The following is an 18,402-nucleotide window of genomic DNA, read 5'->3' as shown; positions in this document are numbered from 1 at the left end:
TGCAAAAAACAAAGAATGAAATCTTATAAAAGCGATAACACAAAAAAACAAAAATATGCTTTGGTTGCACATAGTAACAGTGCAATCAATCGCCACTTTTTTTTCTGATTTCGCTGCATATCGTTGCTATTACTTATTGTATTATATTGATACAATAATTTACTTCTAACTGTGTAAAAATTTTGAAAAGTGTTATTTTACACTTTTCAAAGTAAATGGATATATTCTAGAATAAAATTTTCAGGTATAAAACATTCAAAGATTTCGTTCGTTTCTCTATACACTTAAACTTTATTAAATGGCATTGCATTTAATAATTGTTAAAATTACTATCAATTACAATGGTACGTTCTACTTGCAGTAATTAATACATTTTTTTATAATAAAAGAAGAAAAAAGGACAGAGGTAAAAAGTAAAATCATAAATTTATGCTTAATGTTATGGAAAATACTAGGAGGTCAATCTCAAACACCGAAATATTTGAGCATTATCGATTTCTATAAGGTTCACGTATAACTAATACAGCATGTGATTTAAATGTGGGCGCTGCGGATTCATGAAATCTATTCCACAAATAGAATTATTTTCAATTCAGTTTACTTCTTTTAACAAACTAGCAATCAGAGAAGAAAGAATTTCTCGGATCATTGCTCACGATCAAGCTATCCCTTCGCTTTCTTGTAGACGCTTCTATACATTCACATGCGCACGTGTATACGTTTTATATGTGTATACTGTCATTTGAAGTGCTGAACGTAACCTTGAAAAGCCCACCCTCGAAGCACAAGTTCAATCGCAGCGGGTGAAGTAACGCTTTTTCTGCGTATACACGGATCAAAGGATCGTTTTGTGGCTTCTGATGATAGATCGTAATCTCTGATAAAATGTCAATGTGAAAGATTGAGAAATTAACAAGAAGTGACGTTAGGTTGCTGGTGCCGTGATAAGGTGCAAGTTATAGGTTAGGGGAGAGTACGAAAGTTTCGTTGGAAAGCTTCTAAAATGTCCTGGAGGAATTAGGCGGTGAATGCCGCTGTTACATACAAGAAGTATTTTATTAAAGTCAGCATGGTGCAACATTCGGTCGCGCCTAGGCGCAACGTTAGAATTTTGTTGATCGGTGATCGCGGAGTCGGTAAGACTTCTTTGATATTATCCTTAGTCAGCGAAGAGTATGCGGAAGATGTGCCCTGCAAAGCAGAGGAGATCACAATTCCGGCAGATGTTACGCCGGAACAAGTACCAACGCACATTGTAGATTACTCAGGTATGAGAATGTCTGTAGTTGATGTTTTTATAAGCATTGAACATTGCATTGATATTGTTTTATTTACAAGTTTTAATTCACAGCTGCAGAACAAACTGAAGATCAGTTAACTGATGAAATTCAAAAAGCACATGTAATTTGTGTTGTATATTCTGTGGTTGATGAGGATACTTTGGACAGGGCAGCTACTTATTGGCTGCCATTAATCAGACGATGTTCGTCAAATAATCGTTGCCCGATTGTCCTCGTAGGAAATAAGATTGATCTTGTTGATTATTCTACTATTGAGGTTCATTGAATTACATAAGATTTATAGCACTTGTTTTATATATTTAAAACTATTAATTTTATTTTTTCTTAGGCTGTATATCCAATAATGAAGGAATTCACTGAAATTGAGAGTTGTATTGAGGTATAACTAACTTATGATTGCTACATAAGTATTAAATAAATCATCAGGAAAAGGATATTAACTTTTGTTAAATTTGTTCCAGTGCTCTGCCAAAACATTACAAAACGTTTCAGAAACATTTTATTATGCACAAAAAGCTGTTCTACATCCAACAACACCGCTCTACAATTATGATAATCAAGAGGTAAACTCTTTGTAAAATGTTTACCATCAAAAGAATGTCTTAATTACTCATTAATGTAATGTCATGTTTAGCTTACAGAAGAATGTAAAATTGCACTACAAAGAATCTTTAAAGTAAGTGTGTATATTTGAGCTTTTATGTCAAACATGATTCATGCATATGTTGTATATTTATGGTGTATTACTTCATACAGATATGTGATTTGGACAATGATGGCTTGCTAAATGACATGGAACTAAATGCATTTCAACAGTGGTGTTTTAACACCCCATTACAACCACAAGTTTTGGAAGATGTAAAAGCTGTATTGTCTAAAAATATTCAAGATGGTGTTTGTAATGGATGTGTTACTATGAAAGGTATATTTTGAATATTAAGCTTTACAAAAATCATTATAAAAATACATCTTTGTTGTTTGTAGGTTTTATGTATCTTCAGTGCTTATTTATACAACGAGGAAGAAATGAGACTACTTGGGCTGTGTTAAGAAAATTTGGTTATGACAATGAGCTACAGATGTCCAAAGAATACATATATCCACCGTTAGTACACGATTAGCAAAAGAAGACTTTACCCGTTTATTTTATTCATATTATATTTATTATCAATGTGTTGTATAGATTAAAGGTTCCGATCGGATGTACGACGGAATTATCACATAAAGGGCAAGAATTTTTAACATTATTATTTATGCAACATGATCGAGATCGAGACGGTGCACTTTCACCGTTAGAAATGGAATCGCTATTCTCACGGTGTCTGATTCCACCCTGGGGGGAGGAATACAAATACACCGTACCAACTAACGAAAAGGTATATTGTTTGCCCATATTTATTACTTTTTTATTTATCTTTTTTATCATTATCATAGGGATGGATCACATTTCAAGGATATATGTGTCAATGGGCGCTATTAACACTTACCAACGTGCGGAAAACATTAGAATACATGGCATACCTGGGTTATAACATGTATAATAACGAATGTCAGACAAACGCGGTTCTGGTAACTCGTGAGAAAAAGTTAGACTTGGCGAAGAAACAGTCAAGTAGAAATGTTTATAGTTGTCACGTAATTGGTCCGAAAAGTAGTGGCAAAACAACATTGTGCAGAACGTTTATTGACCCTAAACTTGAGGTATATATGCGTGTACGTGCACACATTTATATTACAACATATATTTAGCGATATTCGAGTAACATGTAATATGATGACAGAAACTGACTGATGAAGTGGTGCCGTCAAGTTCACATGTTACTGTAAACACAGTACACGTGTATGGTCAAGAGAAAACTATAATTCTGCGAGACATAAACATACTTAATGTTCAAGATGCTTTAACTCCAGCAGAAATTCAGTGTGATGCGGCAGCTCTCGTTTACGATGCTAGTAATCCCAAATCGTTTGAATACATTGCACGAATTTATATCGTAAGCATTTATTTAAGGAGCTTTTTGTAAATGTATAATGGAGTATTTGTCATACTTTTACAACGATTTTTTTTTTCAGAAATATTTTGCAGATAGTAAAATTCCAGTTCTCATAGTAGCAAATAAGAACGATCTTTCTGAAGTAAAGCAAGAGTACTTGTTACAACCAATAAGTTTTTGCAATAAGTACAAACTGATGCCACCACAACCTTATAGCATCTCTCGTACAGTACGACGTGAAATCTTCGTTAAACTAGCGACAATGGCAGCTTTCCCGTAAGTCCAATATTCTACAACTTAATTAATTATTATGTAGACACAATTTGTATAAGTATGAATACGCTCCAAAATGTTATTTTATCAAGCAATCATGTTTACTTAAATTCGTTGAAAAAACAAAATATCGTAAATAGAATTGTGGTGCATTTGTTTGATGCTATCGAAATATCTTTTATTTAGTATTATTTATAGTTCTTAAGAAAAAATAGTATATCTTTCAAACTGAATAATTATTATTAGACACTAACAAAAAGGTTTCATGTTTAGCCGCTTTCAAGGAGCATGGGTATTATTTTACAGAGACAGGTTGGTCTGAATTTTTGCAACACCGTAAGCATTGTAAGCTTGAGCAAATCGTGAATCACATTTTCAGTTTTTTTTTTCCCTTATTCATTATTCATTGCACGTATACACGAAATATATAGTTGCCAAATGTGCTAGGCGATTTGCTCAGATTAGAGGATGTCGCATGATTAAGACTACGATAACAAAGTCTTAAATCTTTTCAGTCTTTTGAGGCGTATGGTCCACATGTTGCTTGTCAAATCCTCACCCACTCAATGGTGGAGTTCTTTTACAAGGTTTTTGTTTGTATTATAAATTTCTATTAATTTCACGGAGTGCTCACGACTTACAATTTAAAAATGATACCAATTACTACTTCTCTTGCATGAGCATGCAACATGTTTGATCTTTGAATTTTCGCTTATATTTTTTATGCTACATGTATATTTCAGAATTTATTTTTTTTTTTTTTCAATTATGCGTGTATTAAATTGTACTGAAATTCGAATGTGTAAAACTAGCAGTACTTCATTATAGGATAGAGTATACTGTGCTATTTATTTTAATTACACCATGAAGCAATATATATATACGCACACGCGCGCGCGTGCGCGCGATTTTTACACATTAGAGGAAGAAGAGAATTTTGCGTGATTATTACAAAAAATAATTCTTGACATTTCAGACACATAAATCAATTTGGACTAATGCAAGGGGATTCCGTCGTCTGGTGGAAGGCTGGTCTCGGAATTGCAGTTGCGACCGTTGCGGGTTTCGTGGTGATGCGTGTCTTAAATACAGAAAAAAGATAGTCTACCATATTCCTTTCCTTGCACATTTAACTGCCTCTTTTGGTCGAGTATAAAGCCATCTTTAAGAAACGCGTTAAGTTAATAAACTATGTTCTTAAATCATTAATTTTCTTATATGTCATTTGACTACATAACAAACAACAAATTTTCTTATCTTTTTTCTTTACATTTTAACATACTGTTTCATCTGATATTTCGATTAACTTCCATGTTGTTTGTATTTATTTTGACACTTCATCCACATATTGTGGATATTTTTACACGTATCCAGATTTTCATTTCTTGAAGCGCATTCAAAAAACTCGCGTATTTCGGGAACACATAGTTCTTGCGTATTTGGAGAGTTGCTAGCTTGGTCGTCTTTTGCGGAAATCACGTGTCCTTTGTTATCAGAAAGCGTGCTTCCAATTGCTTGCCCCTTAAATGGGTCAAATCAATATTCATTTTAAGAAAAAAAAAATTATGTGAACACAATGACATTGGTACTGAACTTACTATAAGAGAACCAACAGCAACTCCCGCTGCAGTACTCATAGCAGATTGAAAAGCGGAAGAAGTGCTGCTATTCGACCATGGTTGAGATGAAGGTGTAGATTTTGCCTTAAATCTAAATAGATACATGTAATTTAAATTGTTCGAAGAATATTAAATTGACTAATACGAAACACACTTCTTCATATAAGTACAAATTCTATAAAAAAGAACAACACTTCATTCTATATCTTTTTATTTATTTACAGTATTTGCTTTAATCAATAAGGGAAGGGTGAATTTGAATGAATGACAACCATGTATACAGACATGAATTTATTAATACATTAATACCAATTGCACATAAGGATATTTGCCTAATTCATAAACATGATCCATACAATTTTAGTTCAATATTAGTAGAATTCAAATTTCTGGTAAACCTACCAAATTAATTTATAATCTTCATCTCCTAAGTTTCTCCTATTGTTCAAGGACTACATTCTGCTTTTGGAAAATTAGTTATTTAAGCTATGACTGAAATGAAAAACAGCTACTTTAATACATCATTCTGCATTAGAAATCTCATTTAATCCAAAAATAATTTTAAACTCACTGTGAGAAGCTTTGCATTGGCGAAGGGCTTCATTGAATCCTTCACACAATGTAAGGTCAGATTGATTTTGGGCACATTCCAAGAACTGCTTGACTTCCCATGCACAAGCTCCACCAGCAGGTGCTGGAGCTGAAGCACTTTGTGCTGCAGCAGGGGCTGCTACAGGTGCAGCTGCAGTTTCACTGGAGCCTCCACTGAAAAGACCAGTCACTGCATGTCCAATGGTATGACCAACAGCAGAACCAATTGCTACACCTCCAGCAGTAGCGGCCATTTGTCCCATGAGGGATGGTTGTTGAGGTTGGGCCACCATTGGTGTTGCTGCCGGAGCATGTGCTGGAGGATGAGCAGCTGGAGCTGGGGCAGCCCTCCTAACTCTAAAATAAAAGTAAAATTATACTTTGCCCCGTCGTTGCACATGATTGCAGAATAAATTCAAGAATCACGTAATTTCATTATGGCCGACGTCACATTAAATCTGACAATTGATTGAATAGAAAAATGTTGATTTACGGGATATTGTATACATGAATCCGAATTAGAAGAAAAATACTTACGTTCTTGGTGGAGGAGCTGATGCACGTCCTCGTCGTGGCATGGTTTAAGTTTCTTCGCACTAAGTTTTGTACAATACAACAAACGTCCACTCTCTTTAGAGTTTCTTCTGATACTGCAATGGCTTCTTTAATACCGTACTATCTTATGCAATCTAATCGACTTGCGCAGGCTCACAAACAGTCCACGAACTTTCCAGAAATAAGACAGGAAGTAAACACGCAAAAAAGAGACACACTTCAAAGATAGAATAAAATAAAAAATTGAATAAAACTGAATTTTGCACGAGCTATGATTGCAATAAATGTTTTAAACTTATACAATTATTGCATTTGTTTTAAAACTTATTGTGTTATTTATTGTAAACTAACTTCACGCAATAGAATGTGCAAATTGTGATGTTGGTTGCAATGTTAGATATATAGTTATTAAGTTGACTATATTCATAGAGTTCACGTATGTATGCACACATGAAAAATTAAATTGCTTATTAAACAATATTACTTTTGTATTGTATAATATATGAACTTCGTCTTAGCCATAATGTTTTTATTAAAAAATATACATTTTTTATTGATCTTTAAGTGTATATATTACAATTGTACGAACTATTGTTGCACTAATTTATGCAAAATGTTCTGTTTATAGTTCTCTGGTCAAAATAAATATATAAATGTATAGATTAAGTTATATTTTTACCATTGAATTACCATTACTAACATTAAAATATGTAATTCTCTTAAATATAATACATTACTTACTTCCGGAGTTATGTAAGTCAAAAATTATAAAATATAGATAATGAATATTTTTTCCATTTTATAGAACTAACCTGCTTTGCTGTGATTGTGGTATAGCAGATGCGTATTTATTTGGAGACGAAGTTCGGCCTCGTTTTCCACTTTTTTTATCGTTTCTTCTGTTCCCAGCCATTATAGCTCTTTTTAATTTTTTTTAAATATATTACTCAATCATTTTTTGGATTAGAAAAAGAAATTAATAAAAATGACGGATAATTTTTATTTGTTACTTTTATCTTAACATTAACAACCAGCCATGATATTTTTATTATAGCCTGAAGTATGCAGAAAGAAATACTGCTAAAGTTATAATTTAACAATTTACAGTTGATAATTTTCTGTGCATATGCACATTCTCTTTCGCTTGTTTATTTATTTGAATCGTAGAAACAATTTGACAGAGCAATTGAACTTGACAAGAATTCTACCAGAGAGCGCCATCATCTTAACTTTCTTGACATATATAAATATCGAAAATCCAATAGGGCAGTGCATGCATGCTTTTGCAGTTATTGTGTATTCATGTTGTTCTATGAAATTTAGTTATATCAGCGTAATTAAATACCTCGTATCAATAAACAACAATTTATATTCCTTACGAAATACTAAATAACCTAACAAAGATTACAAATGAGATTCAATGAGCGATTGTCGAACGAGATTTGAAGGCTGATTGAATACATCGTGTTTGGGATACGAATTTAAAATGGAAGTAACCTTTATCATCGTTTTTCCTAATTTGTGAGATGTATTTTAATAGTGTGTATTTTTCAGCAATTTCACTTCAAGATTTTCTTTGTTTGATCTCTTAAATCAATTACTTATCTCATGGTGTTTACGAATATGCATCTTTGTATGTATTGCAGCTACAGATGTATCAAGTAATCTGACCTATTTTTAATTCTCAAAAGGTTTATTTAAGTTTTATTTTTAGAGCAGAACTATTGTTACAAATAGTACATGCGTCAATATTTACGCAATTCTAATGTAAGTTAACTATACATCGTAATACATACTTACGTATGTTAGGGAAATTTGTGATGCTATTTTTAGAAGCTACCATTTTACTCATGTTCGTACTACTGTTAAAACATCGTTATGTGCTCTAACTATGAACGAACGTTCATACTCTCTAACTTCAATTTCGATTAATGAAAAGAGAATAAAGAAAACGAAAAATTTAGAAAATGAATTTTATTTGTTCATTTCTCATCTTCAACAATTATTAATACAAATGTTTTATATGATTAGAAACTTCGATATATTTATAACTATTCTTATCATAAAAAAACAATCATTTCTTTTTTAAGAGTTCTACTATCGCTTACGCGAGACAAAGAGAAGTGAATCTTATCGTAACCATGGACGAAACGAAAGAACCGCGCCTCAGAATTACAGAGAAAGGAGCTTGAGTGTTTTAAATGCGGGGGAGGAGCGTTTCAACCAGAGCCCGACGATCCGACCAGTTTGTGCGTCGTTTCTTCTGTCTCTGGTGCAGTGTTATCGGCCTGTTATCGTCGTGCAACACGTGTCAATATAGGCGCGCGCTGGCCGCGACCGCCGGGTGCATTCACCGACACATGCGCACATCAGCTGAACGAAACTCTTCATAAACCGGCGGGAACACGTTACTCGTGACTCAGTGTACACGATGCCACGGCTTCGCCGCGATATACCACGCACCACGTACATACGCCCTTCCCTTTCGTCGCTTTTCCACGGTGTTACTGTGATCGTTTTTGTCGTCGCATTTCCTTGACACACGTATCACACACCACATAACCTATCTTTCTTCGTTCGCCGTACGATATCGCGAACCAGTATACCGACAGAGAGGCGCGACTGATGCATTGGTTTAGCGACATCCTCCCCCGCCGAGGCAAACGTCAATTTTTGATCAAGAGACCGGAGAAACGAGCAACAAAGAACATAGAAAACTTTTAACAAGGAATGACCATTCGATTGATCATCGTGGAACAGGACCGACAGAGGATCAACAAGGATCGTCCGTTTGGCGAGTGCGGTGAGTGAGACATTGTTTTTGTTTTGATTGAAACACGTGCGTGTCCGACAAGTGTCAGGGGAGTGGTACTTTACACGAGAAGTGTCGATCGTATTGTAACCACGGTTGATAAAATCTTTTTTTGGATGGCTGAATGCGCCTTAAAAATCATTTCGCCAAAACTGACGTAATATTTGATGGTGACGGTGAAATATCGAGTCGCGTCTAATACAACAGCGATAACGATTGAGGCTAGCGGCAAACGTTGTGGTCACGATTCGTACGACACATAGAGAGAGAGAGAGAGAGAGAGAGAGAGAGAGAGAGAGAGAGGGAGAGAGAGAGAGAGGGAGAATCAGGTTAAATAAAGAGTTGACGGGAAGAAAATAGACACACCGTCCGATTCGTTCAAGTGATATCGAATTTAAATCTCAGTTGACGTGTTTGTGTCACGCGTGCTGATCGTTTGATGCTGGTAGACGTGTTTATAGCTGCGTCGTGTCCATGAAAACAGGCATAAATGACGTTCGTATTTTCTTATCCCGAGGTTCTTTGTCCCTACATTTTGTTTTCTTGTTCTTTCACATGAAATCTCTTTGACGCAGCAGCACCTTGCGTCGCAGCGGCCCAAAATTATTCTTCCCGGTAACGTAGACGCGCGTAGCAATCCCGTCGCGGAATTGCGCACTTCTTTCATGGCGCTGTGCCAATTTCAAAGTTCAGGTACTCGCGATCACGGTGTGCATACAGGGTGTTTCTTTATTCGTGATATTTACTGTACGAATAAACACTTGAAAGCGGTGAAACGAAAACATGTATAACCTATTTAACCTTGACGCTGTCATTAGTTATTACTATATTTCAATGTGTGTTTAAAACTTTAAAATGGAAGAATGCAAATGAAGTGTCTATATATCTTTTATTATGATGGTAAATGAATGATTGTTTAATATGAAAATAAAAGAAAAATGGCGGTCATTTGAAAAGGAGGTCAAATAGGTCACACGTTTATGTGAACTTCTTTTATACTCAACAACAATGAGTTGTGTTTATAGAGAGACACCAAGTATGTCACAAGGTGTCTTAAACTGCAGTATAAACATTGTATTTACAATAATACTTCTCTCTTGATCTTTGCTCATGCAACTCCAAAAATTTTTGTCGACACTGATAATTCAGATCCCCGCTTTTTAAAAAAAATTATTGCAATATTTCCTCAGCATTGCAGACAGACTTTGATATCAATCATACGTTATCAGTACAATATTAAATATCAACGTAAGATATTAATAAGCAGAAAATTCAATTTATTCAGAATTTAATAATCGATTAACGCTAAAATGTTCGAGAATTTTTAGGTAGACGATCCCTACCATCGATCAGATAAAAGAATGATTTCCATTGAAAAAAAACTAACACCGCCCATTTCAAGACCGCACCTATTTACTGGCGGTTAAATTAAGCGTTTCATTCAGTGCAATAATATTGTCGTTTCGATCGGTATTTACCAAGCTATGCTGATGACCCACGTGTTCGAGAGAGCGTGCAGTTGATTTGAGCGCGCGGAATGAACAGGAAACTATTATGAATAATTAATCAGTGGACTTGTTACGTATCGATCAAGCGCTGAGTTCCGTCCTCCCTGTCGGTGTTGGCGCGGGAATTTGAAGCAGCACACGAGGGCCCACTTACTAAGGAAAATCCGTCGAGTCAGCGAAAGCGTAATGGCTTTGAAGAATTAATATCTGTATCTGAAATGCTTTCATAAAATTCGTAGAATTTTGGTTCACAGAAGTTCCTTAGTATTACTTTCCCCTGAATAAATGAATTATTACATTCTATTATAAATATTAGTTATTTCAATAACGAGCTAACTTTTCCTGCTCAAGTAAGAGATTATCCATGGTGTCGATCTCCTTCTCGAGATCGATATGAATTTCTGCACATTGGAAGCGATGTCCTTAAATAGATACAGGGAGATGCCGTTGCTAGCAGTTTCTTGTATGCACTTTTCGCGTCTATATACCCGAAAATCCATATACACCGAACTTATCTCGTCTCAGGGACAATCGACGACGCAAATAATACACGTTACATGTAGAATGCGTATTTGGCGAACGTTATCAGTGTTAATGAGTAGCATATCCTAGTGTACACATAGATTATTTCACCGATGCCCGAAATTCTCAGATTCTTCCGATAAGTTTACCGTGTCGGTAAATATTTTTCTTCTTTTCGAGAGAGCACAAAGATGTTCGTGAGCTGATTAATTGTCCGTACAGCGTGTTTCCTGGTTCAAGTATATACTTTTATATGTTTTATTACACGTTTATTTTGTCAGGCTGCCTTTCATGTGTAAAAATGATTCATCGTAAACTGCTCAGATAAGATTTCGGTCTTGTGCATTACTTATCGGTCGAGGAACAGTTGTCCTCGACTGTTTTATCGATCGTGCATCCAAATTGCGTTCGACCTTTCGGTTGGTCCACGTATAAACATCATTAAGCGCTTAGGTGTCTCGGCAGAGTTCGTTTAATGCTTATAACGTGACTGACCGAGGAAGTAATGCGGAAATTTAGTACAAAGAAAACGTTCGTATCTTATCAATCCCTCTAAGAGGCTTTTCTCTTTTCGACTAGCTAGACTAAGCGTGTAAAATGTTTACGAGGGTATCGTAACAGAGATCCATTATGCGTCCGTCGTTGGTTCCAATTTTTCCACGGCTAATTGCGTCCTCAAAAGCTGACCTCGACGAAACACTTCAGGGCGAACGACCTTTAAACTTGAGTCAGGGTTCGTTGGCCCGAACAGAGGGAAACAACGAGGTGCTCATGAAGGGACGCATCGTGGAATCGACGCGGGAAGCGAAGTCGAGGAAGTAGCATAGATAAAGCGCGCACGCAAAAGAGGTTTGCAGACGATTTGAGTTTGCTGAGAGACGAAGAAAAAAATTGTGTAGTGGTTTTAAATATTTCTCAAACGTTACATAAAGAACTGAAGAATGCGGTAAAAGCTGTATGCATGTCGAAACACGTATATACGTTACGCTAGACCTCTTTTAACCTCTAAAATATAACGCGTAGGTATTGATGAATCATTCATGAATGTTTTTTAGTATTATTATTTATATACATATTTAGTGTATTAGAAAAAATTGGACACCCTGTATATGGTCAGAGGCTTCTGTTTATACACGGACGAAGCGCGGTGGTGTGGCTTGCACGTGAGAGAGTCAAATCGAGGACGAAGACGATTGAAATGAGGAAAAGTAACGGGGCGAGTAACGGGTTGAATTTAACGCATCTTGCCGTTACGAGCACGTTTGTAAGCCTAGTTGTTAGGTCACAGTAGATCATGTAACATCGCGACCCGATGCATGTTGATAATGTACGCCTGTCACAATGGCCATGCACCTATTTCCGCTTTGCAAGAGGATGCACAGTTTTTATTACTATTGAAGGTAAATATCGATCTAATCGGTAAAAAGAAAACCTAACTAAACCAGTAATATTTATATTTTCTTGCAATAAAGTTTAAAGCTCTTGTTTCTTGATAACTGCGCTATCTCGATTAAGGAATCTATAGCGATAACTAACGTCTTCTATAGAATCTCGAACGTATACGTGAGTATACGTAAGAAAATGGAATAGCGTCATATTTCCAAGAACATTACCGCAGTATTCCGGGAAATTTGTCGCACTATTACCCGTGTGAATGAATTGACGTAATACGGTTTCCGAAATTCCGTTACTTATTATTGAAGTAGAACACATTTTTATCGTGTCTGTTGTTTATTTACTTTAAAAAAGATTAGTTGAATTTGTAGTATTAAATGTAAGTCACAAAATTAATAAACAAGACACAGTGTAGGCTGTTAACCAAATGTATTTTATTTTTCAATATCCCCGGTTACTAAGATGGCTCCGGTGTCCGTCTCGTTCGACGGTTATAACCAAAGTGCCCTCTCCTATGCCTGCGTCGCTCCGAAAAACTGTTGAAGCCTCCTAGCCCAACTGTCCTGGGAAAGGGCTTAATTTGACACCCTCAAGTATCCGCGCGCTTTCTCTTCCGGTGACCCTGGGTGACAAAGACCAGGTCACCATTTCGTCGCTTAAATCTCGCGTTCCTTACATAAATGTATTTTGCAAAGGTGAATGATTATCCTAACAAGAAGTAGCAAATTACAATTTAAATCTTCAAAAATTTGAAAATTTAAAAATTTGAAAATTCTAAATATAGTTTTCAAAATTATGATTCAAATGAAAACAAAATTAATGCCCTCTGTACATACCGCAAACACGATCGATCATATTGAACGCTCGAATATTAATCGACGAAACATTGTTCTTTTGCCCGCCAAACTTCGGAACACTCAACCGCGCAAGTACAACACAGTGGGAGAACGCCGCGATCTTCGTGGGGGTTAAACGTGGTGGGGAACGTTCGAAGGAGCGGGTTAAACGTGAGGCAGCTAGGCTACCAGCGCGTATATACCGGTACTATTGGCATGTTCCGGCAAACACGCGTTTCGAGCTCTTACGAGCGTTACGTTCACTGGTCAAACTCTCAACGTGTCTCTTTGGGGATGATTCCGTCTAATTTGCGAGTGTACCACCAGAGCACGCGATCAGCCAAATGGCTTACGTAAGTTGCGCGGTAACGTTCATTACCACAAGTAAACCGTACGCATCTTATTCAGTTACACCGTGAGTATTATCCAAGAGAAGATCCGAACTGGTGACAACGTTTTTGACAAGCTGTAGCCACATTCACGTGAATCCGATTCACGAGAGTCACCTTTAGCGGGGCACGGCACTCTTTCGTTTCATTTCACGAACACGAAATAGAGTTGCCGGCTCTTGGCTCGTTCACTCGACAGTAACGCGTCTTCTTCACCGTTTAAGTCAATGACATAAACCATGAATAGTGCTGGTATATATAATAATCAAGCATCGAGTTCATTGAGAGTTTGTTCGTTATAAAAGGAATCCGACGAGAACGAACTATTAAACGATAAAAGTGTGTCGTACATCAAATACGAACTCGGTAACGAACGTGGCGGTGACCCAGAAACGATTCGAAGTGGTAACTTTATCATTACAGTAGACGAATCTCGCAACGGTGCCAAGAAAAAAATGAAGTGGGGGTTTGAGGAATGCGAACGTTGTTCTTTCAACTAGCTAAACGAGAGAACGAGACACGTTTGGACTTTGAAGTTGATCAACGATTATGAAATTCACGACACCGAGCGATATATTTCCTTTAAACTATCCGTGAACGTAAAAAATCGTGACGTATGTTCGAACGACTAATTGTATTAACCTATACATTTTCGAGAGCTTCGATTCGAATCACGGACGAAGAAAATTGAGAAGAAAATATTAAACAACACTCGAATAACGAGAATACGAAAAGAAGCCGGTCAAAGTCAAATGCAGCGGTGGTCGTTGGCGGCAACAACGGACGAGGATCGTTCGAAATATGCGTTGGAGTTTCGTTTCTGCGATTCATCTGGTTCATGGTTAAAGACTTGGTGGCAACGGTCGAGTCTTCCATCTATAAAGCGTGTAGTTCAGGTTCGCCGTGGAGTTGACGCACTAGCCGCGATCGTTGCATGATATCTCGTGTTTTTTGGAATACGCGGCTCGTGTGTGTGTTCCAGCTTCGCGTCTCGTGCCCGTATTTTATGACTGGTATTGACGGACAGAAATTGAATCGAGCGCGCGTCGTAAGTGCGGTGAGGTATAAACAAAGTGTTGTGGCTTGATCACGCGGTGAAGATGGAGGATACAGAAGCGAGAATCACGCCGGGGATCAGCATGTCCGTATTCGTACTGGTGAGCACGTTGTTTCTCGGCGGTGTGCTCCTCGTGATCAGTTACATCGTTAGCCGGTTGTCACGGTCCAACAAATCTACGGATTCGACGAAAAGTAAGCATTGCCATTGTGAAATTCACTCTAGCGACACTTCGCTATAGTTCCTGGATGGAAACCACGCTTGCGTGCTCGCAAACCCCTCATGCTGTCCAGTGCGATTCATCTTCCCCTTTTTCTATTCTGCGTTTTCACTCGCAGATCGCAATAATCATACTCGACTAAATATATTGAACGAATCACGCAACATATAGTACATTTACGTTTCATAAACCGGGAAAAAATTCCTCTCGTCTCATTATCTATGATTCCACGTGAACTTATAACAATAAATCCATTTTTTTTATACTCACAATACATTCTTAGCGTTTTTGATCGTTGATCGCTAGCAAATTACCTGTTTACAAACTGTTAATTGCTATCGCGTGTGGAATATAATCAAACATGTGCACTGTGTACTTGAAAGAAACTCTGCAGTGAAAATGTTAACCAGTTCGAAATAAATCGTTCGAGATGAGTTACGCGGTATAACAGTAACGATGGTGAGCGTCGCGAGACTCCTCGTAATACATTGTTCAATCCATTCTCATGTTAATACGAGCGAAGAATTGGCGGGAAATTACGCTTTTGCGAGAATGCAGTTTCATCGACCATGTGTTGGTTATCTGAAATTCGTTGCCGCGCAAACAATTTCCGTGTGAGTATACTAATGTGCAGTGGCTGACGATATTGTATGCAAAGGAGTTTGTTTCGTTTTGCCATGGCAATTTAGAACATTTCCGCATTATAATTTTGCTGCAATCATACGCTGTACTATTTCAATTAATGCGCATTTTACAAATGGCACGTTTTCAGCTGGTCTACAAATAAGTTCTCAGTACTGTATGTACTTAAGACACGTTTCGTGATAATACGAGTCATTACGACAAAAAAAAAGAACGTTTCGTTGGAAAGCGAAAAGATTAAGGCGGCGTACTATGGACGTGTTAAGACACACGAAATCTTGATTGCTCTCGTTAATATTCTCTCGCTGATCGAAATAAAAGTAGCGCGTCGGCATGGCGCGCAGCTTTTCGCTGCAGGGAAAAGAATAGACCGGTTAAATGGAGGGGGTACAGACGCACGGTATGGGGTGAATGAAAAGAGACAAAGAGGGAAGCGCAGCTGCGTCAGCACGCAATATTTCGTGCTGGAACACACTTCACTCTGCTTCTCGAACAAAGTGGACTGAACCGTATGTTTTTCCATACTTCAAAGACACAAAACGATAATGTGTAGTCGCTTGGTACACACTATGAAAACTTCATTGTTATTAACCTGTTAACTCAGATCATTTCCCAATGAAAAATTATAACTATTATATGTAACAGTTGCTTTATAACAATACTTATTACTCTACGAAAAATTTTGTATGAATTATATATTCCACAAGAATAACCTTTTTATAAGATATAAGAAGACTTTGTGAGCAGCTATGGTATCCTCTTTGAGGGTTAGGTTCGCTAGTATCACCATACTGCCTCTCCTTTACTTTCTCTTTCCCGTTTATTGATTCATATTCTCTACTACGATAGACTGTAAACGATAAAAGCAAAGAAACAAAGAGAAGGAAAGGGTAAAGAGTCAAACATGAATACAGAAGAATGATCTTATTAAATGAATAATTATTCATTAACAAATATAATGTAGTTTAATATAACGCATTAACTGAATCGCAGTCAAGTTCATAACGGACTCGCCGTGAAGCGAAATTAGCGATACCCCGAGCGGCGTTGAAAGCGCGATCTTGAAAACTGGAACTCGAAACTCGCGTTTCTCGCATGCGATTATCAAAGCGTGTCGATCAGAGGAGGCGGCCCATGTGACTTCTTTGCACATCGTTACTGAATCTTCGTCGCCGTGACAATGAATTTACCACCGGAAAAGAAACACAAACGTGGTAGTTTTCTGTGCATTGTGCTCACTTCTGCAAGAGAGCATGGGTTATAGAAAGGTCTTGGGCGGGGGGGCACACAACGGGCACCCTTGCGTATAAATAAACCGACACCGCGCGTGTGTATTTATACGCGCGTCTCGCGTGCGTACACGTGTACTTACGAGGAGAAACGCGCTCAGGGCCGTACGGACAAATACGCCTGACGAATGGACAATCGACGGCCGACCTGTAGGGACCTTTTTTCCTCGAGGACCTTCTATTTATGGCAGGAGGAAGTTAGGCACGTTTCCGTCGTTCATCCGTGATTCGCGACCCCGTGAATTGCTTTACCGACGGAGGAAGACGTTATCGCATTCGAAATTAGATGGACTTCGAGATCGGAATATATTTTTCCACGAATGTATGCTCTCATCTGATTGATTGTTTAGGGATTATACAGATAAGCGTTAATTGGTTAATTTTGCGACACACGAGCTAGATGTTATACTACACATTTTTTTGTAGTACATTTTAACCTATTAACTGGGAAAGATGAATTAATTCATCATTGGATTAACCAATGCTTATAACACAGATTCCTCATTTTTAGTTACACTATTGCGTCTATATTAAATATAAAATATATCATATTCACATTTGCAAAAAGAAAAATAAAGTAGCAGGGTACAATTTTTACACATTTTTAAATATAGAGTAAAGAGATTTAATTCTTTTTTTATATGTGAAGTTAGTTAATGGGGTAATAATATTTAACCTTATTTAGCATTTCTAAATTTATAGCATTTCAAGATTTATAGCAACTTCTACCTGCGTAATTGGCATTTATATTAACTAGTAAAATACTTTGCTGGTTCTACACGTTGAAAATAATTTTAATATTGATACGAAAACAGGGAAAGCTGGGATCACGCGATTTCTGTGTCCCATTGCAGTGAAGAACATAAATTTGTCGCAGTGCGCTACATTTTCCGGGCCAGTGCGGCAAAACACACGTCCCTGAAAACTCGCGACACGCACTGCGAATAGTGCACTGACCGCAGACAACTATTTCTATTTGTCGATCGCTTTTGCTTTCTCCGTTAGGTAAAAAGAAAAAAATCTACTGGTTGACATATATGCGCGTGCATATATGCGATGCAGCCGAGCAAAAAATGGCTTAAATAAAAACTATATAGCACCAAGAAACAAATATATAATGCATCTTCTTGTATATGTACGTTTTAATTGAAATATGAAGCTTTTAATATTTTATACCACGTAGAAATAAATATTCTTATTTTATCATATTAAGAAAGTTTCTCTTAACCTCTTTGGTAACATAGACACATATGTGTACGTTTAGTTTTCTTAAAAATTCAAATATTTGTGATAGAAAAAGTATGAAAATATAGTGAATAAACTATTCATTACACATAATTTAACAAGAAAAACAATTTAATTAATATTTATTTAAAATGTATAAAATATAATTACATAA

General features: G+C 36.9%; 3 protein-coding genes across 4 annotated transcripts in view; 2 read left to right on the top strand and 1 right to left on the bottom strand.

Annotated features, from left to right (window-relative positions):
- Positions 1-609: 609 nt before the first annotated feature.
- Positions 610-4,811, top strand: LOC108571665 (mitochondrial Rho GTPase). 2 transcript variants are annotated; one of them, XM_017933764.1, is made up of 13 exons: positions 610-1,268; positions 1,352-1,557; positions 1,630-1,680; positions 1,763-1,864; positions 1,936-1,977; positions 2,058-2,223; positions 2,286-2,406; positions 2,485-2,677; positions 2,736-3,002; positions 3,083-3,295; positions 3,375-3,571; positions 3,842-3,880; positions 4,545-4,811. In XM_017933764.1, the coding sequence occupies exons 1-13, from the start codon at positions 1,070-1,072 to the stop codon at positions 4,669-4,671; spliced, it is 1,923 nt and encodes a 640-aa protein (XP_017789253.1). In that variant the 5' UTR covers positions 610-1,069; the 3' UTR covers positions 4,672-4,811. The 2 variants fall into 2 exon arrangements, with proteins under 2 accessions (XP_017789253.1, XP_017789254.1); XM_017933765.1 differs by lacking the exon at positions 3,842-3,880.
- A 721-nt stretch (positions 4,812-5,532) lies between these two features.
- Positions 5,533-6,474, bottom strand: LOC108571678 (coiled-coil-helix-coiled-coil-helix domain-containing protein 10, mitochondrial-like). The gene is made up of 3 exons (XM_017933780.1): positions 6,316-6,474; positions 5,759-6,135; positions 5,533-5,679 (listed from the first exon to the last, which is right to left on the bottom strand). Exons 1-3 carry the CDS (start codon positions 6,354-6,356, stop codon positions 5,669-5,671), a joined length of 429 nt encoding a protein of 142 aa, XP_017789269.1. The 5' UTR covers positions 6,357-6,474; the 3' UTR covers positions 5,533-5,668.
- An 8,235-nt stretch (positions 6,475-14,709) lies between these two features.
- Positions 14,710-18,402, top strand: part of LOC108571698 (dentin sialophosphoprotein) — a 20,867-nt gene continuing 17,174 nt past the window's right edge. Inside the window, exon 1 of the mRNA XM_017933802.1 lies at positions 14,710-15,046. Within this exon, the coding sequence (XP_017789291.1) occupies positions 14,896-15,046 (151 nt within the window). The 5' untranslated portion in view covers positions 14,710-14,895. The remainder of the gene's footprint in view (positions 15,047-18,402) is intronic.

Source organism: Habropoda laboriosa, unplaced genomic scaffold (genome assembly GCF_001263275.1).
Source record: "Habropoda laboriosa isolate 0110345459 unplaced genomic scaffold, ASM126327v1 scaffold123, whole genome shotgun sequence".
Classification (NCBI taxonomy): Eukaryota; Metazoa; Arthropoda; class Insecta; order Hymenoptera; family Apidae; genus Habropoda; species Habropoda laboriosa.
This window is presented reverse-complemented; position numbering and strand designations above follow the sequence as displayed.

Excerpts from the sequence above, each read along its gene's own strand:
- LOC108571665 (XM_017933764.1), top strand. The coding sequence starts at position 1,070 with ATGGTGCAACATTCGGTCGCGCCTAGGCGCAACGTTAGAATTTTGTTG. Across the intron at positions 1,269-1,351 it reads GCACATTGTAGATTACTCAG|CTGCAGAACAAACTGAAGAT; the intron begins GTATGAGAATGT and ends TTTAATTCACAG. Across the intron at positions 1,865-1,935 it reads ACAATTATGATAATCAAGAG|CTTACAGAAGAATGTAAAAT; the intron begins GTAAACTCTTTG and ends TGTCATGTTTAG.
- LOC108571678 (XM_017933780.1), bottom strand. The coding sequence starts at position 6,356 with ATGCCACGACGAGGACGTGCATCAGCTCCTCCACCAAGAAC. Across the intron at positions 6,136-6,315 it reads TCAGCTCCTCCACCAAGAAC|AGTTAGGAGGGCTGCCCCAG; the intron begins GTAAGTATTTTT and ends CTTTTATTTTAG.